The 23,020-nt window shown below is 37.0% G+C and overlaps 1 protein-coding gene across 1 annotated transcript in view; it reads right to left on the bottom strand.

The window, feature by feature from the left end:
- Nucleotides 1-7,136: 7,136 nt before the first annotated feature.
- LOC121256900 (structural maintenance of chromosomes flexible hinge domain-containing protein GMI1) overlaps nucleotides 7,137-23,020 on the bottom strand; it is a 38,151-nt gene continuing 22,267 nt past the window's right edge. The window contains exons 20-37 of the mRNA XM_041157690.1: nucleotides 19,286-19,444; nucleotides 18,945-18,966; nucleotides 18,731-18,845; nucleotides 18,521-18,637; nucleotides 17,737-18,096; nucleotides 17,514-17,623; nucleotides 17,080-17,257; nucleotides 16,862-16,970; nucleotides 16,660-16,754; nucleotides 13,409-13,507; nucleotides 13,198-13,264; nucleotides 12,748-12,833; nucleotides 10,463-10,603; nucleotides 10,238-10,352; nucleotides 9,258-9,458; nucleotides 8,807-9,002; nucleotides 8,342-8,662; nucleotides 7,137-7,552 (exon numbers count right to left, since the gene is read on the bottom strand). Coding sequence (XP_041013624.1) covers nucleotides 7,273-7,552; nucleotides 8,342-8,662; nucleotides 8,807-9,002; nucleotides 9,258-9,458; nucleotides 10,238-10,352; nucleotides 10,463-10,603; nucleotides 12,748-12,833; nucleotides 13,198-13,264; nucleotides 13,409-13,507; nucleotides 16,660-16,754; nucleotides 16,862-16,970; nucleotides 17,080-17,257; nucleotides 17,514-17,623; nucleotides 17,737-18,096; nucleotides 18,521-18,637; nucleotides 18,731-18,845; nucleotides 18,945-18,966; nucleotides 19,286-19,444 — 2,771 coding nt within the window. The 3' untranslated portion in view covers nucleotides 7,137-7,272. The remainder of the gene's footprint in view (nucleotides 7,553-8,341; nucleotides 8,663-8,806; nucleotides 9,003-9,257; nucleotides 9,459-10,237; nucleotides 10,353-10,462; nucleotides 10,604-12,747; nucleotides 12,834-13,197; nucleotides 13,265-13,408; nucleotides 13,508-16,659; nucleotides 16,755-16,861; nucleotides 16,971-17,079; nucleotides 17,258-17,513; nucleotides 17,624-17,736; nucleotides 18,097-18,520; nucleotides 18,638-18,730; nucleotides 18,846-18,944; nucleotides 18,967-19,285; nucleotides 19,445-23,020) is intronic.

Below are 23,020 nucleotides of genomic sequence, written 5' to 3'. Positions count from 1 at the left end.
AAAAGGCAGCTAGAAACGCCGAGCTAGAAGAGACTCAAAAACAGTTTTGCCTTTTAAGGACGACAACCCTATGGGTACTGAATTGCATGATACCAGCAAGAAAAGGGATTTGTTCCTAATGGATGAGGATGACAGTCTTGATATTCCTCTTAAAAAGCTTAGAGGTGATATTTCTTTTGTTTCTCAAGAGCAACTTATGTTGGTGGAGGCTGCTCAGCAGCCCTACTAGGACCAATGATCATTTTAAGTTGGAACTGTCGAGGGTTTGTGAACTCTTAGATAGTTCATGAACTTCACCACTTGGTGAAGGAGAAGCACCCAAGTTTTATTTTCTTAATGGAAACAAAATGCAGAAGTGACAAAGTAGTGAGTATTAGGTATAAGCTGGGTTTTGATCAAAGTTTTGTGGTTGATAGCAAGGGGTAGAGTGGGGGACTGGCCTTCTTGTGGAAGGATCATTTTCAGGCCCATTTAGATACATATTCCCAAAGTCATATCTCATTGCTGGTGGATGACCACACAAACAATGACAAATGATGTTTAACTGGGTTGTATGGCAGCCCTGTCACGAAAAAAAAGAGAAGAGAGCTAGAGACTTCTAACTCACCTCAAACCAGATGCTAAGCTCTCATGGTTTGCATGAGAGACTTTAATGAAATCCTCACTCAAGATAAAAAACAGGGTGGGGCTACTCAACCTTATAAGCAGATGGAGAGTTTTAGAGAAGCATTAGAAGAGTGTGCGTTTAGTGACTTGGGCTTTGAGGGACCTAAGTATACATGGTGCAACAATAGGGAGGGTGGTGGTTTTACCAAAGAAAGGCTGGACAAAGCTTTAGATAACAGTGCATGGATCAACTCCTCTTCCCATTCAAAGTCAATGTTCTTGCATTATGTAGCTCTGATCATTGCCCCATTCTAATTTATGCAAGTAATGAAATTGAAGAAATCAAACCACTTGGAAAGCCTTTTCGATATGAAGCGAGTTGGGCTAGAAGAGAAGATTGCCATGAGGAGGTAAAAAATGCCTGAAAAGGCCTTTCAACTACAACAACAAGATTATTTCTACTAGGGAAGGATTGAATAGATGCGGCCACAAGCTTTCTCTGTGGAGTGAAAAATGTGTTGCACAGGCAAAGGGGTTCAATCAATAAGAAGCTGCAAATGATTAATTCATTGCAAAGCTCGAATAGAGAAGATTCTATACAAGAAGTTAAACAATTCCAAGGAGAAGTAGATGTCATGTCGGAAGAGGAACACATCAAGTGGAGATAGAGATCCAAACAAAGGTGGCTGCAAGAGGGTGACAGGAACACAAAATATTTCCACTCTTGTGCAACTCAGAGAAAGAAGATAAACACCATTAAGAGCATCTCTGATGGAGAGGGAAACATGGCCACCAATCCTGAAGACATATAGTAGGTTGTTCCACTCTTTCTTCCACAATTTATTTTCTTCCTCACAACCTTCTAGCTTGGATGTATGTCTCGAACCTTTGGATGCATGTGTAACTGATGAAGTGAATGAGAGTCTCACCAGGGAATTTACTACATGTGAAGTTAAAAAGATAATTTTTAGCATGAATGCTTTGAGCTTACCAGGTCTAGATAGCTTTCCAGCTTGCTTTTATCACCACCACTGGGATGTAATTGGTGATGATGTTTGTAAAACAGTTCTTGACTTTCTTAACAAAGGACTCTGGTCAAAGGGGTTAAATGACACTCAATTAACCCTTATCCCCAGGAAGAAAAATCCAGTGCTTGTATCAGACTTCAGACCTATAAGCTTGTACAATGTTTTGTATAAAATTATCGCAAAAGTTCTGACTAACAGATTGCAAACTATCTTACTTGCTATTATCCCTCCAACTCAAAGTGCCTTCACTCTAGATAGATTGATTATGGACAACATCATTGTTGCCTATAAAACCTTGCATTCTATGCACAACAGGATGAGGGGAAATAAATATGGTTTTATGGCCATGAAAGTAGATATGAGCAAGGCATATGATAGGGTGGAATGAGACTTCTTGGCTGCAGTAATGAAGAAAATGGATTTTGCTGACAAATGAATTGCCTTGATAATGAGGTGTGTAAGGACAGTATCCTATTTCATACTTATCAATGGTATGCCTCACCAAGCATTCCAACCTTCCAGGGGAATCAGACAGGGTGACCCTCTTTCACCCTCTCTCTTTATTTTATATTATGAAACCCTCAATTCCTTACCCAACAATGCAGCAAGCAAATGTCATATCACATGAATCTTAATTGCTCGAGGTCAGTTACACATTGACCACATCATTTTTTTTTTTTTTTTGCAGATGATAGTCTTTTATTTTGCAAGACAAACCCTCTGGAGTGGAACACATTAATGCATTTGCTGGATGTTTGTGAGAAAGCCTCTGGCCAGAAGCTTAATAAAGACAAAACATCAATAATCTTCAGTAGCAACACCAAGTAGCATATAAGATAAATTATCACTACAACAATTGGCATCAGATCCACCTAGTCATATGAGAAGTATCTTGGCCTACCACCCAAATTGAAAATTCAAGATCAAAAGCTTTCAAGAGCATCCTGGATAATGTAAGAAGAAGGGTTAGTAATTGGAAGGTTAAATACCTTTCTCAAGCTGGAAATGCTGCTAAAGTCTGCCTTCTAAGCCATCCCTGCTTACAGCATGAGAGTTTTCAAACTCTCAAAGAATATGCTTGGAGAGATCAATAGAGTAATGAAATAGTTTTTGTGGGGTCAAAGTGAGGAAAGGTTAAATGAAGGTAGATGGGAAAGGCAAAGGCTGCAGGTGGTCTTGGGTTTAGAGATTTGGAGAATTTTAACCTTGCTATACTAACAAAACAAGATTGGAATATACTGGAGAAATCCTAATCACTAGCAACCTGGGTGATGAAGGTAAAATACTTCCCAGATGATACTTTCTTGAAGCCAAACTAGGTAGGAATCCATCTTTTCTTTGGACCAGTCTTATGGAAACAAGGCCCTTTCTTGAAGATGGACTATTATGGAGAATTAGAAATGGAAGTCTAGTAAGGATATGGAAAGAAAAATGGATACTACATCCTTCTTCTTTCAAAGTCCAAGCCCCGCCTAAGATCCTTTGTGAGAAAACCAAGGTAAAGGACTTGATAGACAGTGACACAAAGCAGTGAGATGTCCAGGTAATACATTCCCTATTTACTGCATCAGAAGGGGAGGAAGTTCTTAAGATTCCAATCAGTGCCTGTGACAGAAGTGATAAACTGGTATGGAGATGCACCTCAAATGGAAAATTTTATGTAAGGAGTGTATACCACCTTTAAAGAGAGATAAAAGATAGAAGAAAAGGACAATCATCTAGCAAAAATTATACAGATCCATTTGGTCTCGGATATGGAAACTCAAGATTTCAAATGCATGCAAAACCTTTCTTTGGAGGGCTAGTCTCGAACTCTTCCAACTAAGGTGAATCTGTATAAAAGGAAAGTGGTCGACAATCAAACATGTCCAAGATGTCTAATTTGGCCATAAACTACTGAACATTTTCTGTGGAGTTGCCTTTCTGCTCAGGATGCTTGGGGTCAGTGTTCTAAAAGAATTAAAAAAAGCAGTATCAAGAAGAATTCCTTCAAAGAGATGCTTGAAATTGTATTCTCAAGTTTGCACGTTTATGAAGTTGAGGAGTTTGCCATGGTGGCTTGGAACTTATGGAAGAGGAGGAATGCTTTTGTGTTTGGAGAAGATTTGGTGCATCCCAGTGCTCTGGTGATCCATCCAATAGAAGTCTGAAGGAGTTCAAAGAGGTGCATCACAAGAATCCCTGCTCGATAGTGACCAACTCAAATCCCATTTTACAATGGTCAGCTCCCCCTAAGGATACTTTCAATGTGAATTGGGATGCTGCCATCAACAAAAATCTATGTAAAGTGGGCATTGGAATGGTGATCCGTGATTGGAAAGGTCAAGTGTTAGCTACTCTTAGAGCTGTAAGAGATCTCTATCCTAATGCTTATTTTGTTGAAACAATAGCTGCTCTCCAAGCGGCAATCTTTAGCTCTGACCTGGGTTTAAACCAAATAATCTTGGAAGGGGATGTATTGAGGGTTGTTAAGGCAGTGGAGGAAGATGAGGAGAATTGGAGCAGTGTTGGACTAATTTAGTGACATCCAGGAATGTCTTTTTCACATGAAGAAGTGGTCGATTCAACATATTCTTAGAGAAGCTAATAATGTTGCCCATGAACTTGCTAAGAATGCTTTATGTTTAGAACCTGATATTGTAGACATTGAAGATTATCGTAATTGTATTCATTCCTATTGCATCCCTATTGCTAATGCAAGTGCTTGGAATTCATGGATTCTCTAGTAAAGGGGAAGCAAGGTGGAACTCTTTCATAGGTTGGTTTAATAGAAGTCTCAATTGAAGTAGGAGTCGCCACTTATTTTATGGCTTTAATTTGAGCTTTATATCCCAAATTTCCATAAAATGTGTATGCAGGTTAAGGGGATCAGCTTTTGTGCAGCAATAGCAAGTTAAGGTACTTTAGATGTTATAGGCTTATACCGCCACCATTTCACAATATATATTGTTTAGGAAAGCTAGTCTTGGGATTATTATTTTATCCTCCAGATGCTCTTCTTATGAAAGTGGAAGCTTTATACTCTAACGGGTCCATTAAAGTCTCCTTGATATGACATTTTTTAATAAAAAATAATATTTACAATTGTGGAATGTACAAGCGTCGTACAATCACTTTAAAAAAAATAAGTAAATACGATATCTATATGATAAAAAATTAATTTTTTAATAGTTAACTCTACTCTTTTTTAATAGGATTGCGTAGCGCTTACACACTCTACAACTCTGTCTAGCATTACTCTTTTAATATTTTGTAAAGTAATGTTTTGATTGTGGGTGAGTCTGTTTTACCTAAGAAAATGATAGACTTACAACTAAAAACACTAATATGACAATGAAGATTTGAACGTGACTTTTACACCACATCCTGCTTCAAGATTAATTCACAAAAAAGAATAGATAACCTTAAACTATCAAGAATTTTACATTTTATATTTTAAATTATCAAAATTAATATATCACATCCAAATCACCTATTTTTCTTTTAATTTATCTCAAATGTAATAATTGAATTATGATGCAAGGTATTAGTTTTAGTGGTTTGAAGAAAGAATGTATTGTTTTCAATAGTTTAGGATACAAAATCCAAAACCTATAATAATTTAAAGATCGAAAGTGTATCTTTTCTGAAAGAGATAATATTTCTATATGCGGATTTTTTTTTTTTAGCAATTGTCGTAATGTTTATTGCTATTATATTTTCCAATCTCATACTCTATTTTTTTTTTTAATAATTCTCCACGACTCTAATCTTCTCTATCTTTAATCCATTAGGCCTAATGTCGTGGACATTAATCACAGTTCTTAATTATGTTTCATTCCAGCCATGCTATCAGGAATTTTCCGTTCCGATGTAATACTCCGTACACTATATCTCATCGTTCTATTTCGCTCTAAATTCCAGTCTTTTCTAGCCGAAATTGGCATTTCGTTTCAGTAACTAAATCTGAGTGATCACCAAAACGGGATTTAGAACATTGTCTTAATCCACAACATACAACACCCAATGGGTGACGACAACTCGTTATGAGAAGACATTCATTGATTATGATTTTTTGTTGCATTAATTTGGTAAGAATAATTCTTCTCATCAGCTACTATTCACTACCTCACACCCCACACTCTATAAAAAAAAAAAAAAAAAAGAAAATGAAAGAAAAAACTATCAGGTGTGGGATGTGGGGGTAAATAGTGGCTGATGTATAGTAAAACTCATTCGATAATTGAATTTCTCATTTTCATCGATTGCCATTTCTTTTTCTTTTTGTATCAATTTCTCAGTTGTGTAATTTAAACACCTCATCTTATGCATAATAAAATATATAGTTTAATCACAAATCTATCATATCATTTTATCCTCATCATTTCATGCATGATAAAATTAATATGGTTTGGAAATGAAAAATATTTTTTAAAGTAGCTTAATGTATGATATGGTGTCAAAAGATGTACGTGCTCACTTATGTCTAGGAAATGCATGGACTATTTTAATTGAAAGGAAATTGTATCATTTGGGGATGATGAAGTAGGCTAATTACATCGATGTTCATGAAAAATGAGGATATCATTATCTTGTGATAAGTGAGATGACGAATCGTTAGAAAACTATGCGAAATGGTGTGAGCTATTATCCAAACTCTATTTGATTGGGTAATGATATACCTACAAGTCTCTCGTAAATCTTTTACAACCTATTTTACAATCGATTAATGCAAAAATGCAATTTAATATCCTTTGAATATGGCACCCAAGAAGTGCTTGGAATCTTGGATGAGCAAATAGCATTTTAGATGTGTTTCACCAACCCTATAGCCACAACGCACAAGGTGGTTTTTGAATGAATTATGTTTCGACCTATCCTCAAGGATACGAAGGTGAGGTTGGAAACCAAACCATCTCATATAATCATTACAATTTTTTCAAATCTCAAAATAAAAATAATATTAAAAATTTATATTATAATAATATTTTATTTAACTTTTAGTAAAATATCTGGTCTCGTCTCGTCTAGTCTCATCTGAACTTCGTAACCAAATGAGGCCAAATGTATTGGTATGATTAAGGAAATTATAAGATATTGAGATGAAGATGAAACATCCAAAATGATTTAGGGTACAACCAAACAATGATATGATGTTGTTCTTCTGCAATACTGGGTGTTGCATTATTGCATTTGAATCTATAACAATTATTAAATATTTATTGAGAAAAGTTCTTGATCATGTCATCTTCAGTCACACGTAATGATGTGACACCTTTCAAGTAAATACCATTTAAGTAGTTGACAAAAAATACCGGGACGGTATAGTTTATGATAAAAAGTAGCATTGCTGGCATGTATTGAAATGAGTGATCTTATTTGACAAACCCTTCTTATATTTAGGCCATAAACTGATCTCTGACCTTTAAAAATGCAGTTTTACAGAGGACATCAGGTTAGATGACAGGTTCAAGAACAGAGGGACTCGCATTAAAAACAGATGACTAATAGTGACAATTAACGAGTAGGAAGTTAAACTTTACTTATATGTATATAGGTAACTCAAAACATGCAAGTTATAAGAAAAAGGCAAGCTTATAAAAATAAAACATAATGAAAATCAACTTCTCCACCATTTAAGCAACACGAACAAAGAACATCAGTAGGATGAGGAGCCTGTGTTCTCCATGCAGAGCTTCTTGTATTCCAGATAGTAGTCTTTTACTACTGGCTCCATATCATCCATAAGCTTCTGATACTTCTCTTTTTTCTTCGTGAATTTCTTCATATATTTCTTAAGGGATCTGTTTACCTTCTCTATAGAATCGATCACCCTCCTCAACTCAGACTTATTTTCTTCAAAAAGCTTCATGATCTCCACAATTTCCTTCGAGGGCTCGCTCTCTTGTACGGTAACTGAAAAACATATCTGAGGATTCCTGAAGAGGACAAGTCCCAAATCTATGTCAAATTTAATCAATATGCTTTTAGGCTGAACAAGTACTATTACTACTTTGCACATTTCTCAAGTTTCCACGTCCATTAAGTTCACTAGACAAGTAATCTCTGAAAGATTCTGTTCCTCATAAAGATAGAATACAACATTGCAATGGAAAATACAGGTGATAAATTGTTTGTCGACTTGGAAGCTTTTAAAATGTATATGACATAATAAATTGTGGATAGCTTCCTAACAAGTGCGAACCTCCTAAGATATGATGTCTTGTTTCACCATATTGCTCATTTCCTCTCTATCTTTCTATCTTGAACTCTAGGAAAAAAACATATGCTTTTAAAGAAATTGGCTCAATTGTGTTTATATCTCTTAGGGAAAGCACGTGGAAGAAGAATAAAAGGTGAAGATTTTTAATTCATAACTAGGCATAAAAAGGCATCTCTTACCGTATCGTTGCCTTTCTGATTCTCACACCACATAAAGAAAATATTCACATGCGCCGCACACAGTATGTGTGTGGGTGGATGAGAGTCGTTTACTTTATGTCTGGTGTGTGTGAAATCCAATTGGAATCACTATTACAGCATGAAGCTTGCAACATCCGGTCAAGGAAATCCTTCCTTGCTTAGGATATGGGGCTCAAACCAACAAAAACTTCGTATTTTTTTTTATAGGTCAAGCAAACAAAAACTTCATGATTAAAAGCATAACATGCAAAAACCAGAAAGTTACAACCATGCCAATATCCACAGAGACAGCAAGAGAGAGATACCCAAATCCGAGAGAAATGATTCCATTGTCTCTTAAAATCCCACCATCCAGAGAGACAGCACCATGCTTTATACAATGTCGGGCTTCTAACATGCATTCCACGGTTTCATATACTTGGACCTCCCTTAGAAGACAATAGAATAAGGTCTCCCGAAGGCCATGGCCTGCAGCAGTTCTTGTGTGTAAATGACCAACGTCCAAGTCAATCATATTAACTGCATAACCAACGAAACCCATTGGCACCTTCCCACTTGGAAAGGTAGGATACAGCAAGGCAAGCTTCCTCTGAGGGTCACTACCTTCAAACTCTCCCTCGTAAGCCCTGCCAAACAGTCCAACAATTCAATACTTTGCAAACCTTCTCTTTTGCAGAAACTTTTTTTAAAAATAAATTGCTGCCATGAGGAATGATGATGAAACAAGCAATAACTACAAAAATACAGGAATAGAAATCATAAAACAAGACCTTATATCTTCAAGGCATACAATAAGAAATCGGCCATATATAGATTTTCCAAGTGCAGCTGCTTCTGCATGAAGAGCATGTCTACAATGCACTTCTCCATCGTGTTCAAACTTCTCAAGAGCACTTGCAGCTGCAGAGGATCTACAGACAACAGCAAGCATTTGATCTTCGCCCAAGTACTCTGCTAATATCCTGCATATAGATCAATCCAGAGGGGAAAATTTTTCCTCTTCAATCTCTACACCTCTTGGCAGCAGCTATAGATTTTAACAGGCTGTCTTCATAAATCATAAATACGGTGTATCTTTTTTTTCCCCTAACTAGGCATTCCTTTTGTATACATCCTGTGTGTTTAGGCTATGCCTTTTGCCTTTTTGAATATAGTTTTCAATTACTCATAAAAGAAATATCAAGGGGGGTGAAGAAAGAAAAACAAAAGTGGAAGTGATGCTAAGCTTATTGAGGCGAACTGTACCAAGAAGTGCAACCAGGCCAACTATATCTTCCATGAAATGGTTTTTTAGCCCTTGAAAGGAGAATTCTCTTGAAAGACAACAGAGGACAGATGCTGCAGAGTGATTGTTGCTTTGTATCTGATTTATCAGTTCCTCTTTTGTGGGTGGGGACTTCGGAAGACAGGGCTCAATAGAAGCTGTGTATAAGTCATGACATCAGAGGCATTGCAAGTTAACCACTTCATTTATATATTCGGTTTGTTAGGGAAAAATGCTCATACAAACCAAAAGTACAAAAGAATATTAAAATAAGACCACAAGCAACATCAAATGCAACATTCTCAAATTTGATAGTGAATTTGAGACACTGCATTGTCTGCTGTGCCACCTATTGCCAGCATAGGGCTTCCGAGCAGATGTTTACATGAGATGTTTACATGTGCGACTTTTATCTAAACATACATTTTATGGCCTTCTGCAGTTTTTGTTTGCCTTCTTAGTAGATTAAATGTTGAAAAAATGCAACACAGCACAGCATATAATTCTATACCTGCTTCACAATTTTGTGTCTTCGTAACTAGGGCCTAATGGAAATTGAATTTCCATAATGTGTTTCATATTTGAATTTTTTCTCCAAATGATTGTCATCATTGTCAAACTCCTTCAAATATGGATGCAAGTCCACAATAAAAGAGAGCTGCCATCTTAAGAAGTTCCTCACCCCATTATCCCCTTCATATATGTTCAATACAGATATTTACTTTTAAGTTTAGTGGTGGAAGTGGGGGGAGTGGTTTTCAGGATGAAGATGGTGATGTTGACACAGATGGGTAACATGGGTTCACTGAAAGAAATTTCTACTTGCAGTTTCCATTCCTGGGAATGGACTTGAGTCCTTTCAATGTCAAGCTCCAAGCACTCTATATGCTTAAGTGAGAAGGAAAATGAATAATAACATGTGATGGTAAACCCAGACCTTGCAACTGAGATATGTCTTGCTCTATTTCTGCCTTACTATTATAGAGCAAATCCAGTTTCTTCTCTAGATTTCCAATGCGCGAACCAATTTGGAGTACTTCATCCTCAAGTTCCTAAATTGAGAAGCAATCAATACACAGTAATCAAATAATGACAACAGGGAACAAGTTTTACTGCATCTTTATCAGAACAGCAATCATAAATCTCAGATTAATTTCTGTACCTTCTCAATAGTTATCAATGGCATGATAAATTTTTCTGATTGTTTTAGAGAAGACGAATCCTCAAGAAGCATGACCTTTTCATTGGAATATGGAGACTGACTCTCATCATACTTCAATTTCGGGGATTGCACAAGGGAGACCTGCACATAAAGCTCAACAATAATCAATATCAAACTCAAAATGAAATAATAGTCACAGAAAAGTTGGGGCGACCTTAACACTCAGATGTAGCTCTGGGTGACAAGAGTGAGAAGCTTCAAAGAAAAACCCCTTATTTTGAGGGAGAGGAAGAGCAGGAACCGAATGGAATATTTGAAGCAGTGCCAAATAGAATCCTCTGATTGAATGATTCTGAATTTATACTGAATGTAAAATTTCCAACACTTCTTTTCATCATGAAGTCTCCCAGAATTCACGATTTCAAAAATGATATTTTCTAGTTCACTACCTGGCAGTACAAAACTCAGGTACCTAAAATCACTTATGTATAATCTAAATGACTGTGAAATGCAATCATTTAAAAACTTATAGTTCTCGACGGTATAGGCAAGGTGATCCTTTATCTCCTCTATTATTTGTTATCATAATGGAAGCCCTTAGCAGAATGCTGTCAATGGTGGCTGGAGATGGCTTTATGACAGGTTTCTTAGTGGGAGATACTAAAGTGGCATTCTTAACACCTCACATTCATTATTTGCAAATGATGTGTTAATATTTTGTGGGGCGGGTCGAAGTCAAATCCAGTACTTAAGGGCACTCCTACTATGCTTTGAAGTTGTTTCTGGCCTATAAGTAAACTTCTCTAGTCACAAATGTTTCCGGTGGGGCATGTTGTCATCAACAATGTTTGGAGTTTGGCCAGGACTTTGGGTGCAAGTATCATTTTTACCCATGAAGTATCTTGGTCTTCCCTTGGGTGCCCCAGTCAAAGCAAAGTCTATCTGGCATTATGTAATGAGGAAAGTTGAGCATAGGTTGGCAAGTTGGAAGGCGGTCACACCAATTTAATAAAGAGGACTCTCTCAAACTTGCCAACTTACTTCATATCATTGTTCTCCTTCTAGCCAGTGCGGCAAGCCGTATTGGGAAGCTCCAACGTGATTTCCATTGGATTGGACTGGGTGAAGAGTTCAAATTTCACCTACTCAATTGGAAGAAGGTATGCTCTTCGTTCTCATGTGGTGGGTTGGAGAATGAAATCTGATGATGTCCAATCGGGCACTTCTAGAAAAGTGGCTGTGGTGCTATCACAATGAGAGGCAAGCCTTGTCGAAGGGAGTGAGTGATTCTAAATATAGTGGTGCTTGGAGGGAAAAACATTAGAAGGGGACAGGGTGTATTTCTTCGACACAAAATTTGTGGCGGAAGATGGTTCAAGATAGAGCCATTAAGGACACCTTTGATTGTTTATAGAATTGCATGTAGACAGGAGGTTTTGGTTGCGGACGTTATGGAGATTTTTAGTGGTTCTCTTCAATGGAATCTTAACTTTATCAGAGCTACCCATGGTTGGGAAGTCAGGATCTTTGCATAATTCTTCAGCCTATTGTTTTCCATGGAGATAAAAGAAATCAAGAAGTAGACAAGATGTTGTGGGTTTCATTCTGAAAAGGAAAATCTTCTGTTCGCTCCTTTTATAGGTCCATCACCAATTAGGAGAACAATTCTTTCCCTTGGAAGAACATTTGGAAGAGTAGCTGATTGAGCTCCTCTGAAGAAGGTGGATTATTGTAATTGACTGGTGTTGCATGTGCAGGAAAAGTGGTGAAACAGTGGACCATCTACTTCTTCACTATTAGGTTGCCAAGGCCTTGTGAGATGATTTATTCAGCAGGGCGGGAATGGCATGGGTAATTCTGGGGAGGGTGCCTGATCAACTAGCCAGCTGGAAAAACATTCATGGTGTTTAGCAAATTACAGCAATTTGGAGTATGGTACCCACATGCCTCCTATGGTGTATTTTGGATGAAACAAAATGACCGCAGCTTCGAAGATAAAGAACGCTCGATGGAGGACCTTAGAAGTCTATTTATCAGAGCATTATTTCTTTCAACAATGGCTACAAATATTAATGGCCCCAATCTTCATAAGTTCCTCGTAGCAATTTCTTCCTCTTCTCTTTAACTATGTTTCTCCTCTTGTATATGTCCTGCATACTTGGGCTTTGCCAACATTTTTTTTTTTTTTTTTATAATTGGCTCTGCCAACATTCTTATTAATAAAAGATTAACACTAACAAATATATGCAACTTCATGGCCAGACAGAACATAAGGCATTACTAACCCCAGACGTAATCTGCATCTCCTGTTTTTGAGCTTGAAACTCTTGCTTGAAAACAACTTCATGGTCAGACAGAACAGCCAGCGAAACTGCAGGGCAAGGAAGATACAATAAGTTAAACCATAATTCACTGATAATATGGTCAATTAGTATCATTGAACTAGAATATACTTGGTACACATCATTTGCTATCGCTGACGATGATGCCACTTATACTGCAAACAAAGCATGCTACATGATTGGGAAGAAAATTCTTTAAAAACCGGAAGTACTAATAATTGCAAGAAAAAAATTTAAACAGACAACTTTCTTTGCTACTTCTGGAAAAGAACTAAGCATGGAGTCCTAAATTTTCCCCTATCTCTTCTCTTCTTTCTTGATTGCACGAACTTCTCTCTCCCAAACAAGTTTCACAAGATCAGAAGTATGAAAGAGGCCACTGCAAAAGAATACCTTTACTTCCATAGCCTGCTGTTACTTTCAGAAGGCCACCAAGGTCAATGCATCCGTTATCATCAACCTACACATAAAAGATCTCTAGTTATGGAAATAATTCTTACTACAACTAGGATCAACTTTCAACTTGTTGAGCCTGATTCCCAACTAATTACTTACTATGCTCAGGATGAGAATAACATGCCAGGAAAAAAAAAAAGAACCTGACCTTACGCTTTGAACCTATTTGATCTTGTATGCAAAATCCTTCCACAACTAATTCAACTTCCAAGCCTTGCGAGATATGATTACCATATGCATCAAACATCTGAAGTAAAATAGATCGACTTACGATGCTTGTGAGCAAAAATAAATTTCGAGATACAGCAGAATACAAGTTATTATTGTCTTACAAACAATGAGTAAGATTGATTATGTGTAGATATCTAAGATGATTATGCCATCTAATGGAATGATACATTAGAAAATGATATGTCATAAAACTTCAAAACAATTTAAGAACATGTAATGAATGATATGTAGTGAAGGACTGAAGGTTATGGCAAATAGAAGAATGCTAAAACAAAATTAAGAACATGTTATTTTTATCGAAGATTATCAAATCTTGTGCTTCAGCCATGTACCGGTTCAATAAAATATACCATATCATATACCTTTGAGTGCGTATGAAACAAGGTAGCTTATTTCAATGAAAATAAAAAGAAAACAAATCGAGAAACAAGTGAAATAAGTATTTGGGTACTATTTTACAGATATTTTGACAAAAAAATTATCTTCCTTCGTTTGATGTATTATATAATAGAATAAACGAAAGAAGTTCATTGCACACTCAGTACATTGCATATTGTGATCTCATTAACAAAACTTCGTGATAACAAGAAGTCAACAAGTCCATGACCCATAGAGGGTTCCATGAAGTTGCAAAGATGCCTCCAAATGCGGTACGTAACAACTCAGGCCAATATTTTGAAGGTCAGAAAAAGGATAATTTTCTTGGGCCTGAATTAGGTTTTATGGGCCATTTTGGACAAGCACACGAGCAATAGCCTTTTGAGTTGGCTAAGAATTTTTAATTGGGCCCATAGGCCCATGAGCTTATTTTAAGGCTCCCTGAGGTCTAGAGAATGATTTTGGATGGTATTAATGAACCAATATATTTTTTTTGAGAAGTAAAAATATTATATATATCAATAGGAGTAACTAAGTACACTGGACGTATACAAGAAAACACCTAGCCCATACTAAAGAGCTGCTAATGACCCAAAAAGCCTGTGAAAAACTATCCAAAATACACCAAGCCCGAATTGGAATAAAACACACCTCCCCAACCCCAACTCCTTGTTTCCCGTAAGACTAATACTCCACCCGAAACTCCCTCTACAAGAACGTCTTCATAATGCCCTCCCTTTAGTCTTCCCTCGACTTGAGGTTTATGTCCTCCACCATGAACGCCACCCAGACCAACCAAAACAAGAGCCACCAAGTCGCTGCCACCACCCTCCTTTTTACACAAACCGAAACATATGGGTTCCACCATATGGGGCCCTATGTGCTGTCCCTCGCAGCCACTACTACACCAACGAAAACCAAGTGAAGCTCAAGCCCCACCCTAAACCATCCCATGCACGAAACTGTTGGACAATGCACCGCTAGACTCCAACCAGAGACACGAGACCTCTTCCATTGCTCTCACCAGCGTGCCCCAACGTGCCTAGCCACTATGCTACGTTCACGTTGCCACTGCCCAGTCTTACACCACCACTAGAGCACACGCAGGCCACCGCTCAATAAGCTCTCTATCTCTCTCTTAGGTGGGGCATTAGTATGGTACCAGGTTGGCATGGCTAAGGAGTGTTACAACCACAAAAGGATTTTACAAAAGTAATCCCACAAACTGATGTGGTTTCATGTGATCCATCATATTTGCTTTACAATAAAAGCAACTTTACAATCTGACAAATCGTATCAGTTTGTGGGATTACTTTTGTGTGATCACATTGTGGCTAGAGTATTGCTCCATAGCTAACTATTACGGGTTATCCAATTTAAATGGGCCATGGGCTTGGGTTGTAGGTGTTATGGATCTATGTGTTGTATATGTATTTATGTGAGTTCGGCCCATATAAGGATAGACTATTTTGAGGGTAATTGAATTACGAGATGTCGGGAAATCGAAGTTGGGTCGACATTGCAATGGAATTATTTAGGGTTTATTATTGGGATTAATGACCAATAACCCCATGTGCTTTACCCAAATTGAGATTAAGCCCTTGTGCATTTTTTTTTAGGATTAACACCTTGGGATATCACAAGTTTAGAATTAACCTCTGGATTAACATCCCGCGCTATCACAAGTTTAGAATTAATCCCCTTCATCATAAATAAATTGAACAAGGGCCTAATCTCAAACCGGGTACAGCACAGGGGGTTATTCATCATTTATCCTTTTCTTATTTTATGATGATATGTTTGATGATAAAAATGGAGAGAAATCTGATGTTTGGGTGTTATAATACTTTTAGGGTTTAATCGTGTAATTATTATAATAAATAATGTGGGGAGTGAAGATATTTGAGGGTTATGAGGTTTTATGTTTTATGGAAATATAAGTCATAAGTATTTCTGGTTTTAGTTATGAAGTCCCTTTTTTATTAGAAATGTAAATTTGAATAAAAATTAATGCATGTTACAATCAATTATGCGCCGGGAATATTGGATTAGCACTTGAGGTAAGTAGCATGATCATATTTTCATGTAGTTAGCACAGTAAACGATGAAACGTCACGTCTTTTCTAAGAATATTATGCATGTACAATCTATCGTTTGATGCCCTTTCTACGTACCTAAGTCATGATGCATGCTATTTTTGACTTCCAGGATAGATTTATAAATGCCATGATTTATGTAGGAAAAGCAATTCATGCAAAACATACAAAATAGAGTAGATAGAGAAACATTGATTTAGAGCTGTGCAAACAAACTCTTTAGAGTTGTTTCACGATACATTTCCCATATTACCAAAACCTGCTGCTGAGAGAGAGAGAGAGATGCCTAATTAACTTCATACAAATCATGTGTTTGTGTGTACCATATATGAGGTATCAGAGAGTTGCAATGAGTTAGACATATTTAATTAAGACTTTTTTCTGCTCAAGGTTGAAGGCTGCAATGTTTTGATGTTATTAAAGAAAATCAATAAAAAACAATACTTTGATAAACCCCAACAAAAGGAAACAGCAACTCTAGGCAGCCTATTCTTTTCTTTTTTATTGTTTTTTTTTTTTTTATGTACCACTTCAGCCATCCTCACAAGACAGAATATATTAAATTTTGAATTGCATTGTTATTTAAACACACAGAATTCCTATTCAACTAATAGCTGAATCACATCTTCAGGTTGTCAAAAAAACATGCATGCAATTCTGGTCATGAAAACACAAGAAATTCCTCCATACATACCTCTAATACGAGCTCCTTAGCAATACATCCCGGAAGCAGTTGGTCATCCAATATTGGTGGTCGGGCCTTGACAAATTGTAAGGATCCAGGGTAAACTAATCCAAACAAGAACGAACATAGAATTATTAATGTAGCAGAAGAAAGAGAATTTAAACCTCCTACCTGTTCAAATGGGGCTATCTAAAATTAGACCAGTAGATACCTTGACACGGAAATGAGACGGAGGACAATTTATCCCTAGAGCATATCACCAAAGTTGCTTGATAATTTGGCCGGATCTTGTCTAACTCATTGCTTTCAATCAGTATATCCTGCAACATTATCACCCCAACAAGATGCTAACTGAAAACATACCTACATTTACAAGAATATTTAGTGCAATGCCTTCAAAGGGCAAGATGATATTAACGTGTACCATACCTCAACTTTGAGAGTGAATTTATTGGGTGACAGTTCAATCCTCATTTTCTCTACATCGACAAGGACACCCTTGATTGTCTGAAGTTTGATCATCACTTCAGGTGTTGATGTAAAAGGAATTCGATTGCCATAGATGTCATTACATGTCAAACAGAAAGGTGGAAAACAAGAACCGACCCTATCCAACAAGGTCATTTAATAAGAGAAGAAAGTAATAAATTATAAAAGGAAGTTGTAAAATACAACATCAAGCTTTAGATACAGACAAAACAATAGATGTCTACTGAAAAAACTCACAAGATCAAAATATTGCTTTCCGACTAAGGAGTTATTCATGTTACAACACATTACATTGACATTTATGAATCAACTGGTTCCACAAGGAATATCTAAAAAAAAGGGTTAATTAGCTCAAAAAATAAAAGGCATCATACCTCACGCTAAATGGTGGACTCTGTCCATCACTCAAAAGATCCCATTTTCCCACCTTAGAAGATGCCTTAACTAGCACTGCTTTGTCACAATTATTACAAGTTAACTCGTCCTGATGAACAAAATCCCATTGTATCAGCATACACGATTACAATAAGATCAAAAACTATATAATATCCTACAAAGGAGAAGACATGATGAGAATGGTACCCTGGTATTACTTACAACGTAGAATGAAAACGTATAAACACCAGCTTTTTGAAATAAATCTGGAAACTTGGAACCCAATGGAAAGATATATAAACCGTGAAATCCTTTACGTGATGAAGGTGTTATCCGCTTTGAATAAATATAGTGAGATGAAGGTGTTACACGCCTTGAATAAATATGGCACACATCTTGAAGATCCTCAGCTTCTTCTCTGAATTTAATCTCCATTGACATTTCTAAATTACTCTTGACAATATCATTCTGGTCCAAGTTCTTTGAAATGCTAGAAGAAACAAAATTGGCAGGCCGTACAACAGCCACAATCTCTGAAGGAGGAACTTGTCCAGCATGAACTAGACCATCAACAGGTAGTGCCTGAATAAAGTAGAGGTTTATACAAATCAGTATTTGAAAATGCTTTAATTTTGAACATAGTGAAATTTGGAAAATAAAAAATTCAACTATTCTGAAAACTTAGTTTCCATATATGTTTTTTTTAGTAACATTAGATACAATCATGACTTGTGCAAGCACCACGTAATCCTTTCGAAAAAGAGTGGATTCTACCATTAAAAAATTAATTTTTTCATGTGGGTTCCATATTTACTCACTTTTTTCAAAAGAAGTGCGTGGTGCTTGCGCATTCTATGTCTGCAAATATCATTTCTACTTTTTTTTTTTTTTAATAAGTTTCCCTATATGTTTTTGATGTTCTACTCTTCACAAAACCAAACAAAGAGAACTAAGGACACTAAAACCATGTTCCAACATATATAAGGAGAGATAAGTAAATAAGTACCCCATCAATCTCTAGCTCTTGACATTGTTTAACACTGAGCAGATCAATTATCGAAGGAGATTTCTGACGTTGTTTATCAACTTGGCAATTCCACTCGATACTTCCAATAGCTAAGCACTGATTTGAACGGCTCAGATTAGGAAAAATCATTCAATTTCATTAATATCAGGAAAGACTTGAGAATAGATAACCAACAGAGGAATGGCAAACCTTTCCAGAATCAATCACGTTGATAGGCAGGGACAAAGAGCCACAAATATTAAAACTGGCATCCCCATTGTTAAATGCAATGATGGAACCATTGTCATCTGGGATGCCTAGGGGCCTTGTACCCAAAAGAAATAATATCACTGAGAAAATGATTTTCAAGGATGTGTGCAAAGTATAAGGAATTTTTACAGCAGAAAAGGTAAAAGAAACATACCTACATATAATTCGAGCTTCCCCTATTGAAAAGGAACAAAAAAGAATGGTCAAGTTATTATGGGCCTAAATAATTCTACCAGTCAGACTCTGATAACCTTAAAATACATGAAAAGACAATTTTACTGCGGGCAAAAACATGTCAGTTAGTTTTGAACTACTAAAATATAAAACCTGGTCAAACACACGTTGATAGGATCCCCTTTTTTGCCCCCATGTCGCCAGACACCGTTTTGAATCCCGTGGTGGGGGGCAGCAAGGGGTCGGAAAAATGGGAAGGTTAGTTTTGAACTGGCATTGTCAAATTCGACAACCTCATAAGCTGTCAAAGAAATCACTTACCGCCAGCATCCCCTTGGAATCCTTCAAGCAGGAAGTATTCCAGTTCCGCATAGACATTGTTCTTATGGCATCCGGCACATGCTCCCTTCAAAATTTTTATTTTTTGACCAGATTTCCATGATACTCCCTTCCTTTTCAAAACTTGGTGCACCCGTACGACTACAAGTTGAACAAGAATCAATAAAATTAAAAAAAGTGAGAAATTAAGGGAAAAAATAAGTCAATAGAACTTTTTTATAAGCAACACAATCATATTAAAAAGTGCAAAGGGACACGACCCTAGTACACTAGAAGTATAAAATGAACCCCTATTCATAATAAAAAGGAAAAAAACAATTAAAAAAATCTGAAAAGCTAGGGAAAAAAAAAAAACAAAGTATCAGGAGCTACTATAAATGTATAAAGGGAGTTGAGGACTACGTTTGTTATCTCTACTAGTTTCCAAATCTCCAAAGCTCCCAGCATTCCGCTCTCTCAAAATACACTAAATTAAGCATAAAGAAGAAAACTTCCATGCTAACAAAACATTATCATGCCCTTTCTGTCCTCCCAAATTCACGACCAACTATGTCACCGTTCTAGCATCAGCCAGTCAATCCGATACCAAACTCCTTGAATAGCAAACACCATAAATCTCTCACTACTTCACAATGATGAAGTTCAATGGAGTCCCCATTCTAATTACACATACTACACCAATTCACCACAATGACATTCGCTTCCTCACTTCCAGCTTGTAAAAATAAAAAAAAATAAAAAAAAAAAAAAAACGAAAAACACTTATACTATGATCTCACTTCAAACTTGTGTCCCTAGGATGGGATCCTCCATAAACTAAACACACCTCCTTGTATTATCTTAAAAACGAATAATATCTCATAAAAGAAGAGGAAAACAAATCCCCCTCCCAATCTTGCACAACTTTTGTAAAAAGGATATCACATTGAGTTGTTCCATTTCGGATTTGCATGTTTTCTGCTACCCATACAATCTTACAATCAGCAATATTTTTCTTTTGATAAGTAATAAATAAGTTTTATGAATCAATAATTGATACCAATAGGCCTGGCCCAAGTACACAAGATGTAAACAAGATAAACATCTATCTAGGATTTACAACCCATACAAGTAATTCATAAACACTACTAAAATCTGTCTTGACTGTCCAAAGAAACAAGGTGTTGATAAGAAAACTTCAAGTTCATCCATTGTCTGCTCTTCAAAAACTTCTATCATTATTCTCCCTCCAAATGCACCACAATAGACATATATGGGAGCCATCTTCCATATTGCTGCAACTTAGGCCCCTCCAACTTGCTAGAAAATCCACCAACCTTCTAGGCATAACCCATGCTAATCCTACTCTATCAAAGACGTTCCACAAGGTCCTGGCTACCTCACACTGAAGTAGCAAATGTTCTACAGTTTCCCAGTTTTTGCACATGCAGCCCCAATCCATCATAGATATTCTGCATTTTCGTAGGTTATCTATAGTGAGAATCTTCTTAAGAACGATATTTAGATAACAAAGGATGCTTTCAGGGCTGCCTCAGTAATCCAATGTTCCTCCACGAAATTGCATTAGATCCTTCACCCGCTTAACCTCAAACACTATTGGAAGGATGTTTTGAGGCTCCAATCTCCATATCATGGATCATCCCAAAATTTGCCTCTTGATTCATCACCCACTTCAAATCAGTATGCCTGTCTAGACAAAACCCCCATCCTCATCTTATGTGCTACGACACCCCACCTTGTGTGGTTCATTCACCTTTTTTTTTTTAGAGACAATATTACTAATACGAACAAAATAGGTGAAGCCCATGTACACATGATGTGTACAAAAGAAAACACCTAAATACATTCTAGAAAACAGAAAATGACAATGAAAAGTCGTGAGCGGAAGCTCCATTAAGCACTAAAGCAGAAAACCATTGCAATAAAGAGTACACAAAAAAATTCAGATTGCCAAGGTGCGCTCCTAATCATTAAAACACCTCTTGTTCCTTTCCAACAAATGCACCATATAAGACACAAAGGAACCATCTTCCACACTGCAGCCACTTGAGAGCTAACATATAACCCCTTCCAACACGCTCAAAGGCATCACCCAAGCCAACCCAACTCTGCTAAAAACTCCATCCCACAAGGCCTTTGTGACCTCACAATGCAAAAGTAGGTGATCCATAGATTCCCCATACTTCTTGCACATAAAACACCACTCCATAACATTAAGGCCACACTTCCTCAAATTATCCATTGTCAAATCTAAAACTGCCTTCCATATAACTTCCATTTCTTGTTGATATTGCCACAATCATTTTGCCAAAAGAGTTTGGATGAAAAACAAGTTACAAACTCTCAACCCTCCCTCAAAGAGCAGTACATAGTTTGCACAATCCACTAGATGAAACTTGAACTCATCACCCAACCAATTCTATAAGAAATCACACCTTGCAGCTTTTCAATATAGTTAGCCACCTTTGCGGGAAGGGAAGATAAGGACAAGTATGTGGGCAAATTGGATAGGGTGCTTTTAATCTAGGTAAATTCTACCCCATTTGGGAAAATATATACTATTCCATCTAGCCAATCTTTACTCCATTTTTTCAATCACAATATCTCATACGGGCATTGTCTTGAAAGAAACACCAAGGGAAGGCCAAGGTATTTCATAAGCAAGGAGGATACCTTATACCCCATTATACTAGTCAAATTCACCACATTAGAAGCATTGACCACCGGACCAATTTTGATTTTGCTAGATTCACTTTTAAACCAGAGGCAGCTTCAAAGTATAAGAGAAGTGCCCTCAAAGTTTGAATGTGACATTAGGTATCATCTAGAAATAAAGATAGGAACTATCAATGGTGCCATAGTTACGATTTCCCACTAAAAAACCAGAAAGAAAACTGACTTCCACAAAATCTGAAACCATTTTACTTACAACCTCCATGACTGTAACAAAAGGTAGCGGGAATAGTGAATCACCTTGTCTCAAGCCATGAGAGCTGTTGAAGAAACCCACCGGATATATAGCACACTATCCAAGAATGCCATTCTCCCTACAACCACATCTTGCATGGGTTTCTTTGGAATAAGTTCTATGAAAGTTAGAATGTAACTTTTTTCAAACCTTCCTTTTGCATGGAACTCTTGAAACACCCCCATTATGTCCTCTTTGACTGCTTCCCAACAAATTTGGAAGAACGCAAGGGTGAATCCATTAGGGCCTGGTCTTCGTCACAAATCATATTTTAACCACTTGGTGAATTTCATCATCTTGAAAGGCTTCTCAAGCCACTCGATTTCCTTGATGATCTATTGTCTCAAACACTAACCCATCAAATTGATTGTAAACTGATTCGAGGAAGCTATACCATCCACCACCACCATCATCTCAATTTTATTGCTTGTCCCATGCAAGTTTGCCCCTTGATGGAAGAATTGTGCATTTCTCCCCCTTCCCTCAACCATAGGGCCCCTGACTTCTGTCTCAACGAAATTCCATCCATAAATGTCACTACTTGACCTTCTAAATTAAGTTATTCAGCTTCTAAGAAAGGTCTCTCCTCTGCTTCACTCTCCAAACCCCGTCAGCCTGTATCAACAAAGCCTCAAGTTTTCAGCCACAAGTTCTGAAACTTAAAATAGCTCTAAGCCCCTTGATCCCCACATCACACATCACGCCAAAAACTAACCCATCAAATTACTTTAGAGCCATCACCTGTCATA

The sequence above is a fragment of the Juglans microcarpa x Juglans regia genome, chromosome 3S, assembly GCF_004785595.1.
Source record: "Juglans microcarpa x Juglans regia isolate MS1-56 chromosome 3S, Jm3101_v1.0, whole genome shotgun sequence".
Lineage (NCBI taxonomy): Eukaryota > Viridiplantae > Streptophyta > Magnoliopsida > Fagales > Juglandaceae > Juglans > Juglans microcarpa x Juglans regia.
This window is presented reverse-complemented; position numbering and strand designations above follow the sequence as displayed.